The following is a 17,604-nucleotide window of genomic DNA, read 5'->3' as shown; positions in this document are numbered from 1 at the left end:
CTACCTTGTTTGTGAGTTTATCATTCACTGACCTGGTTAGGAAAGCAATTGGTTCAGATACGAGCGTCTGTGTGCGTAAGCCACTCTGCGTTTCTGTGTGTGCATAGCCATTTGGTTTCCCTGCATCCCCAAATATTGAAATGTCCTGCTTCTTATTTTAGCCTTAACGTGCACGGTCATAATTCTAGGAAGTAAAGTGGACATGTTCAAGAGCAGTGAAGGTACTGTCAATGCTCTAGAAAGACTGTTGCTATGGCACTTTGTTTCCCTCCAAGTGATCCATCAGTGACCTTGTGTTTTTGAATTGACTCTGAGTGAGAATGGTGTCCCATCAGCAGCATCATCAGAAATAGTGAAAGGTCGGGAAGCAAGAAAGAAAAGTCTTGCACATTTTACAAGACAGACTCAATGGCTTCCGGCATGGCCGCTGAGTCTTTGGTTTGGTGTGCGACGAGCGGGGAGGTCTCCTCTTCCGCCTGGGCATTGGCCACCGACTCCACCCGAACCTCAGCCAGCTCCCCATCCTGCTGCTGCCGCTCTTGCTGCTTCTTTATTTCCTGTTGGTTGATATGGTGGAGGATTCCAGCTCCCAAAGCATCGCCTTCCACATTCACCACCGTTGTGGTACGATCCCTGTAGTAGGAGTAAGAGACAGACAGCTGAGTTCGGTGTACCTTAAAAGGGACCTATCATGCTATATTTGAAAACATATATTGTAGGGCCATACCTATACAAAACATGTCTGTGAAGTTTTTGGCTTAAAATACCAAACAGATCACCCATTGTAGCCATGCCTCATACCCCTCTATTCCTCTATTCCAGCCCTGTTCCAAAAAGGCTGATTCTGTGACCATAGCTTTAAATGGAACAGCTGCTACTAGCCACGCCCCTTTGTAGCATTTCCCCTGCTAAGAGAGTTTCTACCAGGAGAAACTCAGCTAAACGCTGCCTTGATTAAATGCCATATTATGTTCCCAACCACTTCAAGCATTATTTCTGATTTGTCTTATTATTTCTTATTTCTTGTTGCGTGCATATGTAACAGAGTTGAACATGTGAATACATAATTATAAGTTTGTGAATGTTTAATTCATAATAAGTTGTGAATTTTAAGAGATGAGATTGTTTCATTCAATATTTTAAGTTTTGTTTCCAACACCATCCCGTTGCACGTCTTTTTTTACTTCCGGTATGTATTTTCTACCCTCCGCGACTGGCCATCTGTATAATCTGGAGAATCACAGAACAGCCGGTCGTCAAGGGCCGGCTCGATTCGCTGATGGCCGTCACCGCCCTTAATTTCTTATGTTTTTAAAAGGCATCATTGAAGTTGTACCGACAGAGGTCCGCCGTTAGCCCGCAGCTAGGCTCCCCCCAGTTGACGGTTCGATAGCACCCCAGCCCCCCCCCCCTCTCTATTGCCCTTTCACACCAACGCGTTTCCAGCTCCGGCTCGGAGCTGGAGCCTGAAAAGTACCGGTTTTTCCTGTTCACACCGCAGAGGCGCCGCCTCTTAGCTCCAGAATCCGGTTCACTTCCAGCTCCAAAAAATGGTCGGTCTAGAGGCAAGAGCTTCGGAGCTAAGAGGCGGCGTTGCTTACGTGTAATTTTGGAGAAACCAGCTCGAGTGCGCTAGAATTTGAAAATACACTGCCTGAGAATATCTGCCACTTCCTTACAGAGCCCCTCCTCCAACACACATAAGTTTGTGCACAGATGGAAGGCTGATAGGCAGGTAGGCCATCCAGTTATTTTAGCCGGACTGGCCATCGGGACGAATCCCAATGGGCCGGTACCGAAGTGGGCCGGTCCGGCCACTCGGCCCACTCCGATCAGGCCACAAGGTCCACCGTTTCTCCGCAGCGAGGCTCCGGTGCGTAAAAGCTCTTTGAGCGCTGGTGAGTTACACGTCCCACCGCCTCCTGGAGTGACCACACACACCTGGCCGAAATGTCCTTAAAGTGAAGTCTGAGTACGAAATATATCTCAAATAATGTATGCACTATCATTTCCCCACGTAAACATAACAGTCTGCAATTAAATGGTTGTTTCCTGTGTGCTCCACTTTCTCCTTGGCGCACCGGTAACTTTCCCAAAAAAACAAAACATTAGGATAACGTGTTAGGATAACGGGTTAGGATAACGTGTTAGGATAACGTGTTAGGATAACGGGTCAGGATAACGGGTTAGTATCTCGTGCGCACGAGATACTAACCCGTTATCCTGACTTTTTTTTTCTCTCTCTGTTTTTATTTCTTTTCATGTCCCCAGGGGCTCCATACTAACCCTACTAACCCTACAACTAACTATTGGTACCCAGTCTTTTCCTCTGTTTTGTTTTCCATGCCACTATACCAAGTTCGAGTTGACTGAAGATAGCAACGGTTTGTACAACTACGTGTAGCTCAGACTCTCAGTTGACTACCGTGGCGCCACCACATCAAACTGCCTTCAATCATTCAAAAATAAATGTGTTGAATCCTCCCATTGACAACCAAACAGGGATAAGTTTGCACCTCATCAATGGACCAACTGCAGGTTGCCATTAATTAACTTGTAATTCCCTAATCTGACCAATATGAAAATTGGTTCTTCTTGAGGGCTTGGGCTCAGCCTGCTTGGAATCTCCACTGAGGTGGTTAAGTCGTAACGTGCCCATGTGTATCATGCTGCTGTTGTGTGTTCTCTACTCCAGGAAGGCAAGCTGGTACAAGTACAACAGATTGTTCAGGTTTCCCAGGAACCCTGGTCTAGTTAAAACTAACCGTAATGTTGGTTACTTGTTTACAGACATGATCAGATGTAGCTCTGGGTGTTTTTTTAATACTAATTTCAGTTGTTATTTGCAGGCTTTACTTACACAATCCAATCAACAGCCAGCATAAGTGACAGGTCGTTGGTAGGCAAGCCGATGGCCTCCAGGATGATGGCGATGGTTATGATGCCGCCAGCTGGGATGGCCTGCTGCGCCCACACTTGAGGCTGTAGCTGTCACACTAGGAATAATGATGAAATAATTATATGAACTACTACTAATAACACGCATGGAACAGAAAGCAGACTTTTCAATGTAAGAACAAATCAATGGAATGTGGATGTTGGTATGTGTTTTCTTCTCATGCTGATTAATAGGAAGAAAACTTGTTTATCGTTCCCTGAACTCACAGGATGGTGAATATCTGTCCAGCGTTCAGCTCATAATTGTTGAAGCTGAGCGATGAAGACAGCAGCGATGCACTGGAATATGGCTGCTCCGTCCATGTTGACAGTGGCCCCAATGGGAAGGATGAAGCGGCTGATGCGCTTGTCGACTCCATTGTTCTCCTCGATACACTTTATCATGGAGGGAAGAGTTGCTGAACTGATGAGAAAGACAGATAGAGATACAACATAACCATTGCAACTTTATCAGCCAATTAAAACCAATACCATTAACAGTTACAATTGAATAACATACAGTTCAAAGAATGTGACACTCCCTACAAGGGCTCCTTAAAGGGCTATACAAACCTATATTGCAGAAAATCAGCTCTGTGGCTAACACACATTTGTGATACCTAACTTGTTTTGTTTAGCAGGATTATCTCCACATATTAACATCACTTTTTGATTTTGAGGCGTAATTGAATTTGGCTAAATTAAAAATGTTAACTTTGGACATTAATGAGATATATAGCCTACTGACATATTTTATGTTGTAGAACAAAATGTCGAAGTCCTGTTAGCTTATTCAAATATGTTATTTCAGGCTTCTACTGTAACTGCACAACTATTAAACGTTCAAAAAACCATTGACTTCTAGACGAGGGAACCTAGACTCTAGACCAGGCATGGGCAAACTAAGGCCATATACGGCCCGTTGGGCTTTTGAATCCGGCCCGCCGAATATTGGTACAAAATTGTCCAAATGATAGTAAAGACCGCATTAATTTAGCCTTTTTCCTGCAATACCCGGCATTTCAGTTGATCCTACAAGATGGCGCACTCTAGACACAATTTACCTTTGCTGGAGTCTGGTCTATTCTCTCAGCTGGCCCCACTCGGCAACCCGGCAAGATCGGTGAATACAAGTTGTAACAAGCAGTAGCGCTGAGCAAGTGACTAGAACGCGACCACACATTTATAAAAAACACTTATATAAACTCAGGCAACACTAACCAGGCTCAGTGTGATTCTGTTTATTTTACCTTACTTTAACAACCATCCGTTCACTGTTATTGACCAAGAGGCAGACTTTTTCCTGTTGTTTTGTATTATTGCAGCTATCGGATCAATACATGGGCTACATGTGGCCATCACAAGTAAAATCATAACGAAAACTACGCCGGTAAAATACCCGACGCAGTCCTCTATTGATGTTGTTGTGAGCGGTGTTGCGGAGAAAATCAGCGACGTAAAACGCGGTGTGGGTCCATAAGAAGCACGTAAACGGTTACGTCATGACGCAAACAATGACGCAATAACGCAATAATTCATCTTTTGAACCTAATTCACCTTTGAACCTGCATCTGTAACAATGAGTGGACCAAAGGAAAGAAAAGTCAATATTGCGTGCCGAGTGTATAATGAGGAGTGGACAGCTAAATATGTTTTACCGATCTGCTACTGGCCCGGCCCGTCTGTCAAATTTTAAAACTCATAGTGGCCCCCGAGCCAAAAAGTTTGCCCACCCCTGCTCTAGACTCATTAATGCACCACTATTACTAAAAGCAGAACTTATTTTCCGTTTGAGTTATGGTCATCTGGGACCCTGCGACGTGATGTTATACTGTACCTTGAGCAAGTGGCGAAGGCCGTGGTGAAGGGTGTGACGAGGCCTGACAGGAAACTGAAGGGGTTCTTGCGTGTGAAGCCGAAGTAGATGAGGGGCAGGACGATGCCGCCGTGGATAACGTGGCCCAGGATCGAAGCAAAGATATATTTTCCCAGACTAGTGACCAGAAGACCAACATCTTCCATCTCCACAATCTTACTGCCCACAAGGAACATGATGCCAAAAGGGACATACCTGAGAGACACAAGAGGTAAGAAAAAGGAGGAGGAAGGCTTTTAGAATGTTGGATGATAACATTAACAAGGTAGGCACAGACAAGTCAGTGCCTACCTCATACAACCGTTTACATGTTGAGTGTTATCACAAAATACCATCCAATACAGTACAAATGTACCATGATTATTTATATCATTGGAACCCCACATGCACTCCACTTCACTCACCACATGATCCAGGACACCAGCACCATGGTGGCCTCGTTGAAAGCATTGAAGAAACGGATGAGTTCCTCCCCCTCTTCTCCCAGCTTCCTCAGAGCCACGCCAAACACCATCGCAAATAACACCAGACCAAGGATGTTCATGCCATCTGTGTCTGTTCCCAATAGGCACCTAAAACAAACAGAAGAGTTGGACTTAGGAGACTTAACACAGTGAAGAGGTTGTGGAATGGAGACTGGGCAACTGTACTTTCTTAGACACCTTAGAAATACATGATTAAACAACAACTCTGTTCTTCTCAGCCTTGATTGGGTTTATGATCTCATACCCTTTATGATACGGTACAGCAGCATGCACAGTCAAACATGGACAAATCTACAGCTAGTTTTAATTGTATTTTATTAATGCATTATGTTTTGTTTTTTGTAATCAACATTTCTAAGCATTTCTCACACCTAGCATTGGGATCGCCCACCCTCCTCACTAATGTTGTGTTTCCAAGGCATGGTAAATCCCTAGGTGACTAAACCAAGCAAATGCACCGGACATTGAAGCAAATTTTCGTAGTGGCCAAATGGTGGTACTAAAACTCCTGTGTCAGTCCATGACGTCTTTGGTCCCAAATGTTTTGTTTTTTTCCATTGGCTTACATTAGGGCAATGGTTCAATCTCCACTGCATCAGCATGTCGTTGTGTCCTTAGGCAAGACACTTCAACCCATATTGGTCCTGTAGGGATTGCCCACAGTAAGTCACGTTTGGATAAAAGCCTCTAACAAGTGACAAGTAATGTAATGTAACATGGTCGAGGAACCATGAACATAAGTGCCACATTTTGTTCCAATCCATCCAGTAGATGGCAAGACATGTTACTTTCAAAATTAAAGGCCAAATCAGGGGATACCTCAGGAATAATCCTTCTTTTTTTATATGGGGATCTTTACGATAGTTGTTCAAATATCTCTGTTTTGACCAAGTAGTTGAGCAACATAAAGTATAGGGTATGCTTTGACTGGAAATGTTGTAGACTTTCATTTTGGAGGTGTATGCTTGTCAAACAACAGTGATGATATATGCCGCCGTATTTTGTGCGAAGTAGTTATCTGTGTGAACTTGGGTTCTAGGGCAGATGAGGATTCAGTGAACTGCATGATGGATAACTAAAAGGACAGGAACAAAATCCTGAGCTCAATCCCGTTCCATTGTTCGCAGTTCTCCCACAGCTCCACCACCTTCAATCCCTGGCACTGGTGGGGGCTGTCCACGATGACCCACAACAGACGAATACCATGGATGAGGCCAAAATCAGACTCCTCTATCTGCTCCAACATACAGGGTCGGTGGGGAAAGGCCAATAACCACTTGGGAGAAGTAGTTCGATTTAGTTTTTTATTGTACGGTCAAACAGTGTTGAATCATTTGAGTGTGTCGCTGCAGAAGACTCACAGGGTGGTGATGAGGAAGAAGCCTAACAACTAGAATGTGCTAATATGTGAAAGACTTCTGTTGAACTGTCTGTATAATGACATCCATCTGTTTTTTGGCTACCGATCTCTGCCTAATTGTCTGACACCGACAAACTCGTCAAACACTTATCTATAATGACAGGCCTAAAGGAAATCTAGTAATGTGCATCCAGCCAAGCTGTTTGTCCCCTGATAAGACGCACACATTATCTTTGTGACAGGCCCAATGGATACTGGTAGGTCATGCTGACCTGGACACTGGTCAACACTCTTGACCACCTAAAAACTCACCAATCAATAGAAACAGAAAACATTTTGTCAGCCTTCATAAATGAACTTGTTTTAAAGTTGTACCAGCCAAGGTTTGAAAACAGACCAGACTGCTGTGGTTGAATTACAAACCAGTGAGGATAAAGTCGAAAATGTTGGACATCTTTCCATGAGAAGTTTAGGATGTTTCCTCCAGTAGTTCATGTGAAAGACACATAATTAGTTGTGGGAAGAAAGACTGGTTGTGTGAAGTTGCCACATTGGTCAGATTATCCATTTCAATCATTTTCAGAAGTATCCCAGCATGTCAAACTGTACATCAGAAGGTTGTGGAACAGGTTTTTTTTTTTTTAGATGCTGTTTGACAATCCAACCAGCACTTATTTTAGAGCCTACTGACACCTTACAGATATTAAGGTGTCAATTGTTTTTGCGTTAACGCGTTAATAACGCGTTAACGCAAAAACAATTAACGCGATTAACGCATGTGTATTTTTTTGTCATCGAGTTTAAAATACCATCTACAAGCTGATGCTGACAGTCCCGCTCCTGCGCCCGCTTGCGGCAGACCACACTTCCACGCTCACCGGCAGGCACCGACTGGCCATCGGGAGGACCGGGAGGGTGTGTGTATGTGTGGCGCGAGCGAGTGAGAGAGAACGCGCACACCTTACATGTATTGTTGTTAGCATCTGGTGCTAGCTAGCTGCGCTAACGGATATAAGGAGCTGTTTCAATGAAAACAGAGGAGCGACATTTCTCCCACAACTGCGCCGAGCACTTGACTTTATGCAGGAAGCCAGACAGTGGGTCATTGTACGAAAAGTCAGCACACTCAGCACGGATAGTGCGTGCAACATGATTGCAGCGTCCAGGCAGCTCCGGTTCGAGCATATGCCTTGAGTTGCACATAGCTCCAACGATCCATCACAGTGTCTCTCCACACACACACACACACACACACACACACACACACACACACACACACACACACGCACGCACGCACGCACGCACGCACGCACGCACGCACACATACACACACACACACACTGTATTGTATTATTGTATTGTATGAGAGGTTCCGGGTTGAATTGAGGTGAATATGTGTAATGTTCAGAGGTTGTTGTGTTTAATATTCAATATTCAATATTTGTCATTGTTCAAATGATAATAAACAAACATTTGCATAAAGCATATTTGTCCACTCATATGTTGATAAGAGTATTCAAAACTTGAAAAATATCCCTCTAAAGTACATTTAGAACAGATAAAACAATGTGCGATTAATTTGCGATTAACTATGGACAATCATTTAATCGCGATTAAATATTTTAATCGACTGACAGCCGTAATCTGATTACCTTCCTGTGATCTATTTATCCAGAAATAGGAAACACATCACGCACATACCACATACACTCTATGCAGACAATATCGCAGACAAATTGAAGAAATTGAAGCCACTTTCAAGCTGATTGCTAAAGAAGCAAAGCACAGAACTTTTGCAAACTACTGAAAACTATTTAAAACACGGAACATCAAAGTGTGACGTTGCTGATGCTACAAGGTTTTGTCAGTGTGAATTTGCCAGAGGAAGTGTTTTTCTTCGAATATTAGGATTAAGAAGACTCACTCACTTTTCATTGTGCCTTCAACCTTAAAATGCGCAGAATAAACAACACTTTGTTTGATGAAGATGTGCTTTGCTGCTATCTGCTCTTTGCATGTTTGCACTTTAAGGAGCAATGTAAATAAATAAAGCCTTTTATTCCATCAGAGTACCTTACCTGGTAAACAGTGCCTTTAAGGAACTTTTCGACTATTGTAAATCCAACCCGGTATCACGGAAAGACGTGAACATGTGACGATTTACCATGCTGGGAGACGTGAAGATGTCACGATTTCGTCCCTTCAAACGTGACAGGAGTTACACGGTATTGTTAACCCATGCTAACCAGTGGAGAAATACCCGGAAATGCCAAGCAAACGCTCCCCGACGGTCGGTTGTTATTGTCAATATTAATATAATAATGATTTTTTTTTTGAATAGTCACACTCGATTACGCCGATTTTCTTGTTGCCCCAGCTGGTCGACACCTCTTTTAGCAGAAACAAAGGCTACATTCATGTATTAAATCGATGTTAATCCATGCGTGTGGATTCGGTTCATGTTAATTTACAAACTCTTCAACTACAACCGTAGTTATATTTAAAAACATGTTAGAAGGCCTCACGAAATACTTTAATGTAAATAAAAATGTAAATGTGAAGGACTGTGTGTATAACAAAATACATCCGTCATAAACGAAACCGGAAACAGACTAGGCAATATCCTCAGCTCGATGATTGGATGGTTTAGCCGCAATGCACGCTGGGATTTGGTGTTTATGCGATGTGAAATCAGAAAACATTTTTTAAAAATAAAATAATACTTTATTCCGAGTGTGCTTGCTTTTCTCTTTGAAAGTCATCACATAACGGCATTGTAATACACGGTTCGGCTGCATTAAATATTACATGTCTGCCGTAGTTCTCTATTTATAGAGCCCTGATGAGAAGACTTCTAGCTGAAACTGAAAACGTGACGTGGATCATAAATATATAAGCAATTAAACAACATCTTACATTTCTTTTCATACAATACGTCTCCTTGCAGTAACAGCACTAATTCGGCTGACTTTTATATTTGATCCAATTGGTAGAAAGGCTGTATTTACAGTATAGAGAGCGTGCACCGGTTTTGTTTTTGCATTTTTGTTGTCTAGCTGGCGCTGCTCTAAAAGATATAAGGAGCTGTTTCAACAACAAGGTGGAGGGAGAGTCCTCTGCTGTCAGACTGAGAGGCTGATAACTACAACTCAGGGGCCTCATGTATAACGCTGTGCGTAGGATTCACGTAGGAAAGTTGCTTACGTAGTAGAAATCCGAAAAATAGGTCCATAAATTTTCCGATTCACCGAACATTGCGTACCGGCGAGGAAAGTGCGTACGGCACTTCCTACGCCGGTTTCCCTTTATAAATCACAATCGACTCGAAATGCGGTACAGCTTCACGTAACGCCCATATTTGCCTATAAATAGTCAAAGAAACGCCCTTTCATTCATTCATTCTGACTGACTGCATGAAGAAGATCGCAGGAAATGACGACAGAACAACTAAAAAAGACATCTCACACCGTGTCAGATTTTGGTTATTTTGGGGAGGTCGTGATAAATCATATTGTTTGGTGGATGCCGTTTGAACCAGAGTAGCAGCATGGAGGTCGGATCGTCACCAAAATAAATAAATAAGTGGTCCGAAAAAGTCTAATGACAAAATAAATACACATAGCCTTCCTCAGGCAGTGTGTTTGTACCGGGGACAGGAGACCCCCCCCTTGATGAGAAACTAAGAAATTATCGGGGAATCCCGACGACTGGATCTGAATTATTTGTTTGTATAGGTTTGTGTTCCAGCTGTCGATCAGCAACTATATATCCATAATCCACCAGTTAAAGGAAATACAACTAATGTGTTGTGTTATATTAGCTGTACAATTTACATATGGTGTTCTTAGTTTCCATACCTCCTGGGTTTTACGAGCGACTTGTCAAGTCTTGGCAAACGGCATAAAACACGATTAAACGTGATAGTATATAAAACCATGCTCGTATCTACAACCTATAGAAATGCAAAACGGCGTCAGTTTAGACGTAATTCTGTCCTCCTGCTTACCGCATCATTTATGAGAAAACATTTCATAACATTAGCACAACATATTCGAGGTGGTTTTAAATAACATATCCGTATTTATTTATTTCTCCAAGTTATGTGTTTGTGTGCACTGAGGAGTCGCAACCAGGCGTTTGTTTAATCATTTTAAGATTGGCTTTAATCAATGTTTGAAAATGAATTCTTCATATATGATGAATGAGAGGTAACATTTTATTTCTGGTATTCTTTCCACATATTTCTCTCCATTCTTCCTTCTGCCAACGGTGTCGCAGTTTCTCGTCTCTCCCGTTTTTGTGTTTAGTGCGTACGCATGGGTTAGAGTTTGCGTGGAGGACCGCACGTTTTCCCGTCAAGTTAGTATTTTATAAATCGCAAACATTGCGTGGAAACTGGCGTATATCCCTTTATAAATGAGGGTGAGGTTAAGGACTCTCTGAGTGTTTAGATAGTTAACTTAGTCTAAGTTATCTCAGTGGGTCTCAAATGGTTTGGTCACCATTTATGTAAACACATATTTCCATTTGAGGGGGGAGTGATTAGTAAAATATGCATGAATAATACAAATAAAATGTTAACTAGGTGAAAAAAGGTAAGCTACACTTTTAGTTGTGGGCTTGTTGAGAGCTAAAACTAGTCTTTGCTGCTGCCTCAAAGAGGAGCAGGGGGGAGAGGGGGGAGAGGAGGGAGACAGGTGAAGCTGGTTCAGGGGCCTAGACACACTCGCAACTATAAATTAACCAAAAATAAATAAATAAACAACTCTTTTTTTTAAATCATATTGGATATGGTATGTTATTGGTTATGGCCATGTTCTTATGATTTTATGATTATTCAAATGTATACAGTTCTGTTTCATATGGGCATTTCCATAGATCTAGTCTCTTTATTTTCCCCTCAAAATGCACCAGATTGATGCATTCAACTCCAAAATAAAAAATAAAAAACGTACTGGGGGGAGCATGCCCCCGGACCCCCCTAGAGGATTTGAGGTCCACCCCCAAAATATGTTCACATGGATATGTTCCCAAATGTTGCACATTTTTAAAAATATGAACCCTTGTCCATATATTTATTATTGGTTAGTAGATGTAAACTAGAGGGCTATCAGTATGGGCAGCAATGCTATAAATATTCACAAATAAATCCAGCAAAATGGCACAGAAAAGAAATGGTATTGGCCTGGCTGAGTGTATAATTCCTGGCCTGACTTATTGTCTCAGTCCGGCCCTGCATGTTACTGATCATCCTTCTCCCTTAACCAGGCCATCCATTAGTCTCTCACACAGTGCTTACTCAGGGAGTTTGCCTATATGAATGACTCAAACACACACTTAGAAGCCGCTCGGAGCAAACCACTTTTCCTTTCGAAAGTGCAATTGTTAGCACTTTACACAAGGGTAATGTGTGTGTGTGTGTGTGTGTGTGTGTGTGTGTGTGTGTGTGTGTGTGTGTGTGTGTGTGTGTGTGTGTGTGTGTGTGTGTGTGTGTGTGTGTGTGTGTGTGTGTGTGTGTGTGTGTGTGTGTGTGTGTGTGTGTGTGTGTGTGTGTGTGTGTGTGTGTGTGTGTGTGTGTGTGTGTGTGTGTGTGTGTGTGTGTGTGTGTACATGTGATGCTACCAGTTCATACCTTTTGATAGAGGGCAGTCCCGTTTGTGTCGTTCCCTACAGCAACCATCTTGTAATCAGTGGCATACTGCAACATAAAGGAAAGATGGTTTAATTCATACATTGTACATTCTCACGTAAAGGACAAGACTCCCCTATGTGTTTATTAGTTAGCATTTGAGCATTTGGAAGTAGCAAAGCTAGCTGTTTCCCCCTGCTTCTACAATTTCCTCCAACCTCAAGCTCCATAATTACCCATGATGATAGTGGTATTGATCTTCTTATCTAACACTCCTTAAAATATCAAACTACTCTTTTAATTTCAATAATTTGAGCATTTTGGAAGGAGCCCTGCTAGATGTTTCCCATTGCTTCCACACTTTAAGCTAAGCTAATATAATTTCTTCCAAGCTCAACCTCCATAATTATCAACAGACATTAGAGAGGTATCGGTCTTGGCTTCTAACTCTCCTTGAAATGTCATTCTACTCCTTCAATTTGAAACATTTGAGCATTTGGAAGAAGCCAGGCTAGCTGTTTTCCCCATGCTTCCATACGTTATGCTAAGCTAAATGTATCTCCTCCAAGCTCAACCTCCTTAATCTCCCATAGACATGATAGAGGTATCAGTCTTTGTATCTAACTGTCCTTAATATGTCAAACAACTCTTTTAGTATCAATAAATCAAGCATTTGGAAGTAGCCAGGCTAGCTCTTCCAACTGCTTCCAAACGTTATGCTGTGCAAAACTCATTTCCTTCAAGCTCAACCTCCGTAATTACCCTTCGACACATGAGAGGTATCGATCTTCTTATTTAACTCTCCTTGACATGTCAAAATACACTTTTAAAATCATTTTATCAGAACAGCACTTAAAGGGAACATTTATATAGTTGTAAAGAGGGTTTGTATGAGTAACTCAAAGCAAATGACCTACAGTTTGGAGCAGTGCAGACTTAAGCTAAACAATCAGCAACGATTGACAGAAATCAGTCAAAAGTAAAAAAGGCCCAGTTTGAAATGTTTGTTTCATTGGCACAAATGGCATTACTTGTGTATTTGCATTGGTCTTATAAGGAATGCAGCATGTGCACGGGGTTGGGGGCCAGCTTCAAACTGTCCATTGAAGTGCAGACAGCCTTTCAATAGTAATGGAGACAACCAGCACTGCAACAAAGACCCCCCTCTGTGCAGTGCTTTAAAAAGCCCTGCAACCCAACATGTTGACAGATCTATGGACTTTAAATGAAAAGCAAAGAGATATACAGTACATAACTACACCCATAAAAATAAAAATAAAACCTCCCCCATAATCTAAATCTTACACTCCATGTGTTCAAAGGTCTGTTTAAGCATCTAGCTGCTTGTCATGTTGTGCAAATCTCCCCTCTCCTCTGCTTTCTTTGTTTAATCCACAGTTGGGCCCATTCCACAGGGGTTCTGCCAAAGTATAGGCTGGGTGCAGGGGCGGAATATCGAACTCCGTGACCTGACCTCTTCCTGTGCAAAGTCACTACCTTGTTTGTGAGTTTATCATTCACTGACCTGGTTTAGGAAAGCAATTGGTTCAGATACGAGCGTCTGTGTGCGTAAGCCACTCTGCGTTTCTGTGTGTGCATAGCCATTTGGTTTCCCTGCATCCCCAAATATTGAAATGTCCTGCTTCTTATTTTAGCCTTAACGTGCACGGTCATAATTCTAGGAAGTAAAGTGGGACATGTTCAAGAGCAGTGAAGGAAGGTGGGTTGCTAGGCTGTCTGGAATGTAATGGTTTCGCCATGGTAACCGATGGTAAGGGACAAGGAGAAGGAGTTTTCAGGCGGTCAGCGCTCTCTATTGTGAGCGTCCCCTCATTAAGAGGCATTATGAGACTCCAGAGCGACAGCCAGGATATAGTCGCTGGTTGGAGGAGTTCATTCTGATGATACATCTTATAAGACACAGGTGGCGAGGATAAAGTAAACGTGATGATGAAAAAGGGCTATTGGAGAATATAGTGTGGACAATGTAGTGCTGTACTTACGGAGCGGAAAGCAGCTGCCACCAAATTAGCTGGGAATAAATTCCTGTGAAAGAAAGAGAAGGAAAACTGATTTGACGTCTATGTTGAACCGAAACAAGGGGAATAATTAACCTGTAGTTGGTTAAATTAAAAATAAAAATAAAACAACTTCCCATTAAGAAAGTATTTCGTAACCCAATGACAATGATACATTTTCACAGTATTGTTTAATCATCACTCCTTACACTTCGGCTCTCCTCCTGTAGCAGTAAATATATGTATTCTGAAAAGGACATGTCTTTAAATGAAAACAATTGAATTCATTCATATATAGAAAAGTATCTTTCTCATCATTTAAAGGTTGCTTAATAGTCCAGTTAGCCAACAACTGCTTACAACGTTACAGAATCCATCTACTGTGTGTGACTCCACTAATAAGAAAAGACACCCCCGAACCGTAATAAACACATATCTTATATCATCGATTGCATCGTTGTTACTTTGACTCATGAAGATGGAGTGTTGGGTTCATTTGATGCCGCTCCCAGAAATACTTACTCTACAATGAATGACAGATGATGTTATTGGCCAGACATGAAAACAATGTTTTTTGGGCGTGAAGAAGTTGTATCAAAGATCGAAGATAACCAATGAACGTTATTATTAAACATTATTTGTGGTGGTTCTTACTATGTGTAATGTATCCTGTTGTTCGTAGACACCAAACAACACTGATAATAACCACTCTTCCTGATACCCAAAGTTAATATTTACTCAGTTGTTACAACACCTACGTAGATAAGTACGTAGACATGTTTAACCCAAACCAGGACCTTTGGCTTAACCTTGTTGTGCTCCCTCTCTCTGTTTCTTATCCTGTATCTAACAGAACTGCTCGGGTCTTGATAGATTGGGGAAGTTCATGAGATCTTTCTAGAGGGTCATCAAGAATAACTTTTATCCAATGACCTTCTCCCTCTCTGTCTGTGTCTGTGTATTCTCTTGTTCCGATTAACCCAGCCACATCTTTTTTCTTGTTTTGTATCTATATCTACGCCGGGATCCGGAGTCGGGGCTGATCCTCTTGCTGTAGTCCTGTGTCTTGGATCCTCTATCCTGAGTTCTGGATTAAGTCGTGGACTTCGGGTCGTGGCTGAACCTGTCTCTGCGGTCCTGTCTTGGGTCTCGTCATGCTGCTTCCCTGAAGGCTTCCACAGGATTGGAGCTGACATCCTCGTGGATTCATCTTCTTATTACAGACACATGCATTTCCTAACATTCGGTCTATATGCTGTCAAATGTATTATCTCTTCGATTTACACACGGCATCTATTGCAGTCTGTCCGTCCTGGGAGAGGGATCCCTCCTCTGCTGCTCTCCCTGAGGTTTCTCCCATGTTCCCTTTAAACTGTGGGTTTTCTCTGGAAGTCTTTCCTTGTACGATGTGAGGGTCTAAGGACAGAGGGTCTAAGGATAGAGGGTGTCGTTTTTCTCATGCTGATATTCTGAACAATCTGTGCTGTTGTATTTGCTGTAAAGTGTCTCTACTGTAGGCTATTTTTCTTTTATGTAGCACTTTGGCTCGACCAAAAACCGTTTATAAATGTGCTATATAAATAAAACTTGATTTGATTTGATAACCAAGAAAATGTTCAATCCTGTTTCTCACTGCAGGTTCTTGATGATACAAACCGTTGCATGAGGATAAATGCACATTGCATGACATTTGCTTGCTTTAGAATGCAGCCAAACAGTGAACAAAGTCTGCTGCCGTGCCAGCAGCTCCTTTTAGCTGTACTGATGAAAGCTATTTTCTAAAATAGTCTCAATGATTGAGTTACCAAGTTTATGTTTAGCAGGTACTCCCCCATGTTGCCTTTTTTAGTTTTCTAATTAGCGCTACAGATGTAGAGACATTTAACCTCAAATCCAAAATGATAACCTCATCAAAAATCAGTTGGGTTAATCCTCTGGGGAGCATGCATGCTTTTATAAAATGCCTTGGTAATACCACCAATAGCTGTTGAGATATTTGAGGTTGGATCAAAGTGGTGGAGCAAAAAAGATTGACGGCAACAACAGAAAATAACTTTACACGTGTTCGACCCAAATGTAAGTCTGTATACATGAAGTGTCATACACATAAAGCGCTAACTACATTTTAACGTTGTTGTAACTTTCTCCTCTTTGGCCACATCTATTCGCACGGCCGGATCACAGCCAAGCAGTTCAGTCTGAAACCCCTACGTCACCCCTGCCTGCAGTTCATGGTCAAATCTAAAGTGGCAGCTCCACTGGCTAAACTGGCAGGGAGCCATGATGTTGTAACTTAGTAATTTATTCGTTTCAATATGCTGCTGAGAAATGTTTTTGTTTGGTGGAATTCTTGAACCCCTACAAGTTTTCAAACTCTCCTTGTCTGTGAGAAGGCAGTCAGGTTTCCTGCTGTCACATGACGGGTGAGGATCTGGATTACTGGGAAACAAGAGCTGAGAGCTGGCAAGCTTTTCTCACAGACCCCCCCCCCAACCCCGGGGCCCCACTGGCTCCCCTCTTAAGGCTCATTTAAAGATGTTGCATAACAACTTGATTTCCTTATTAATTGAAGCCAAACATCTTTCACGGTCCTTTGAATCCAGGACGGCTAATGTCATTAGGAGTGATTCATTAGATTAGAGTTAGACACTTATTGCAACAGTTTGCACATTTCTTTGGACAGTATGGAAACATGGTTTACCTCATTTCTTAAATAATAAGTAGAAAACAGTAGTTTCTGAATTGTATTCATCATTGTTTACTTTTTTAAATTTTTCTTTCAAAATGCATTTTCAGAATACAATGCTGAAATGGGCCGTTGTGCAAAATGAGTACTTGTTTTCCTTTTACTTAAAGGTCCCAGGTCACGGCCATTTCTACTGATCATAATTCCATTGTGAGGTCGACTAGAATAGATTTACATTGTTCAGTCTTCCAAACTCACATTGGTTTCTCACAGCATCTCTGTATAGTCTGTGTATTCACTCTCTGTCCTCAACGGCTTGTTGGAGCTCCTGCCCCCCCCCCCTCCCTGTGAGCCCACTGTGCTCTGATTGGTCAGCTCGCCCACTCTGTTCTGATGAGTCCACCACCGTTACAGCGGAACATCAGTGATTATGTGTTACCATGGCGTTTGTTAGCAACCAGAAAGTGACACCAGTAATGACCAACAGATGGGAATGCTGCGTGGGGTCTGGGGGCCGTGTCGGGGGGACGTTGGGGGGCTCGCTGCTCCGCCCTGTGGGGCTCGAGGAGCGGACAGTGTGAGCTGGATTACTGGTGTCGTCTCCTGGTTGCTG

General features: G+C 42.3%; 2 protein-coding genes across 2 annotated transcripts in view; both read right to left on the bottom strand.

The window, feature by feature from the left end:
• The window catches only part of LOC117459638 (neutral amino acid transporter A-like), a 39,618-nt gene that overhangs the window by 14,713 nt on the left and 7,301 nt on the right, over positions 1-17,604 (bottom strand). Inside the window, exons 2-3 of the mRNA XM_034100658.2 lie at positions 14,291-14,333; positions 12,291-12,356 (exon numbers count right to left, since the gene is read on the bottom strand). Of these exons, the coding sequence (XP_033956549.1) occupies positions 12,291-12,356; positions 14,291-14,333 (109 nt within the window). The remainder of the gene's footprint in view (positions 1-12,290; positions 12,357-14,290; positions 14,334-17,604) is intronic.
• On the bottom strand, positions 244-12,356 carry LOC139435282 (neutral amino acid transporter A-like). The gene is given in 8 exon segments (XM_071205723.1): positions 244-633; positions 2,861-2,958; positions 2,960-2,996; positions 3,166-3,200; positions 3,202-3,361; positions 4,775-5,008; positions 5,218-5,385; positions 12,291-12,356. Coding segments are annotated over 7 exon segments (945 nt in total). The 5' UTR covers positions 5,358-5,385; positions 12,291-12,356; the 3' UTR covers positions 244-392.

This window comes from Pseudochaenichthys georgianus, chromosome 15 (genome assembly GCF_902827115.2).
Source record: "Pseudochaenichthys georgianus chromosome 15, fPseGeo1.2, whole genome shotgun sequence".
NCBI classification, from domain to species: domain Eukaryota; kingdom Metazoa; phylum Chordata; class Actinopteri; order Perciformes; family Channichthyidae; genus Pseudochaenichthys; species Pseudochaenichthys georgianus.
Note: the sequence above shows the minus strand (reverse complement) of the source record. Positions and strands in the feature narration are given on the sequence as shown.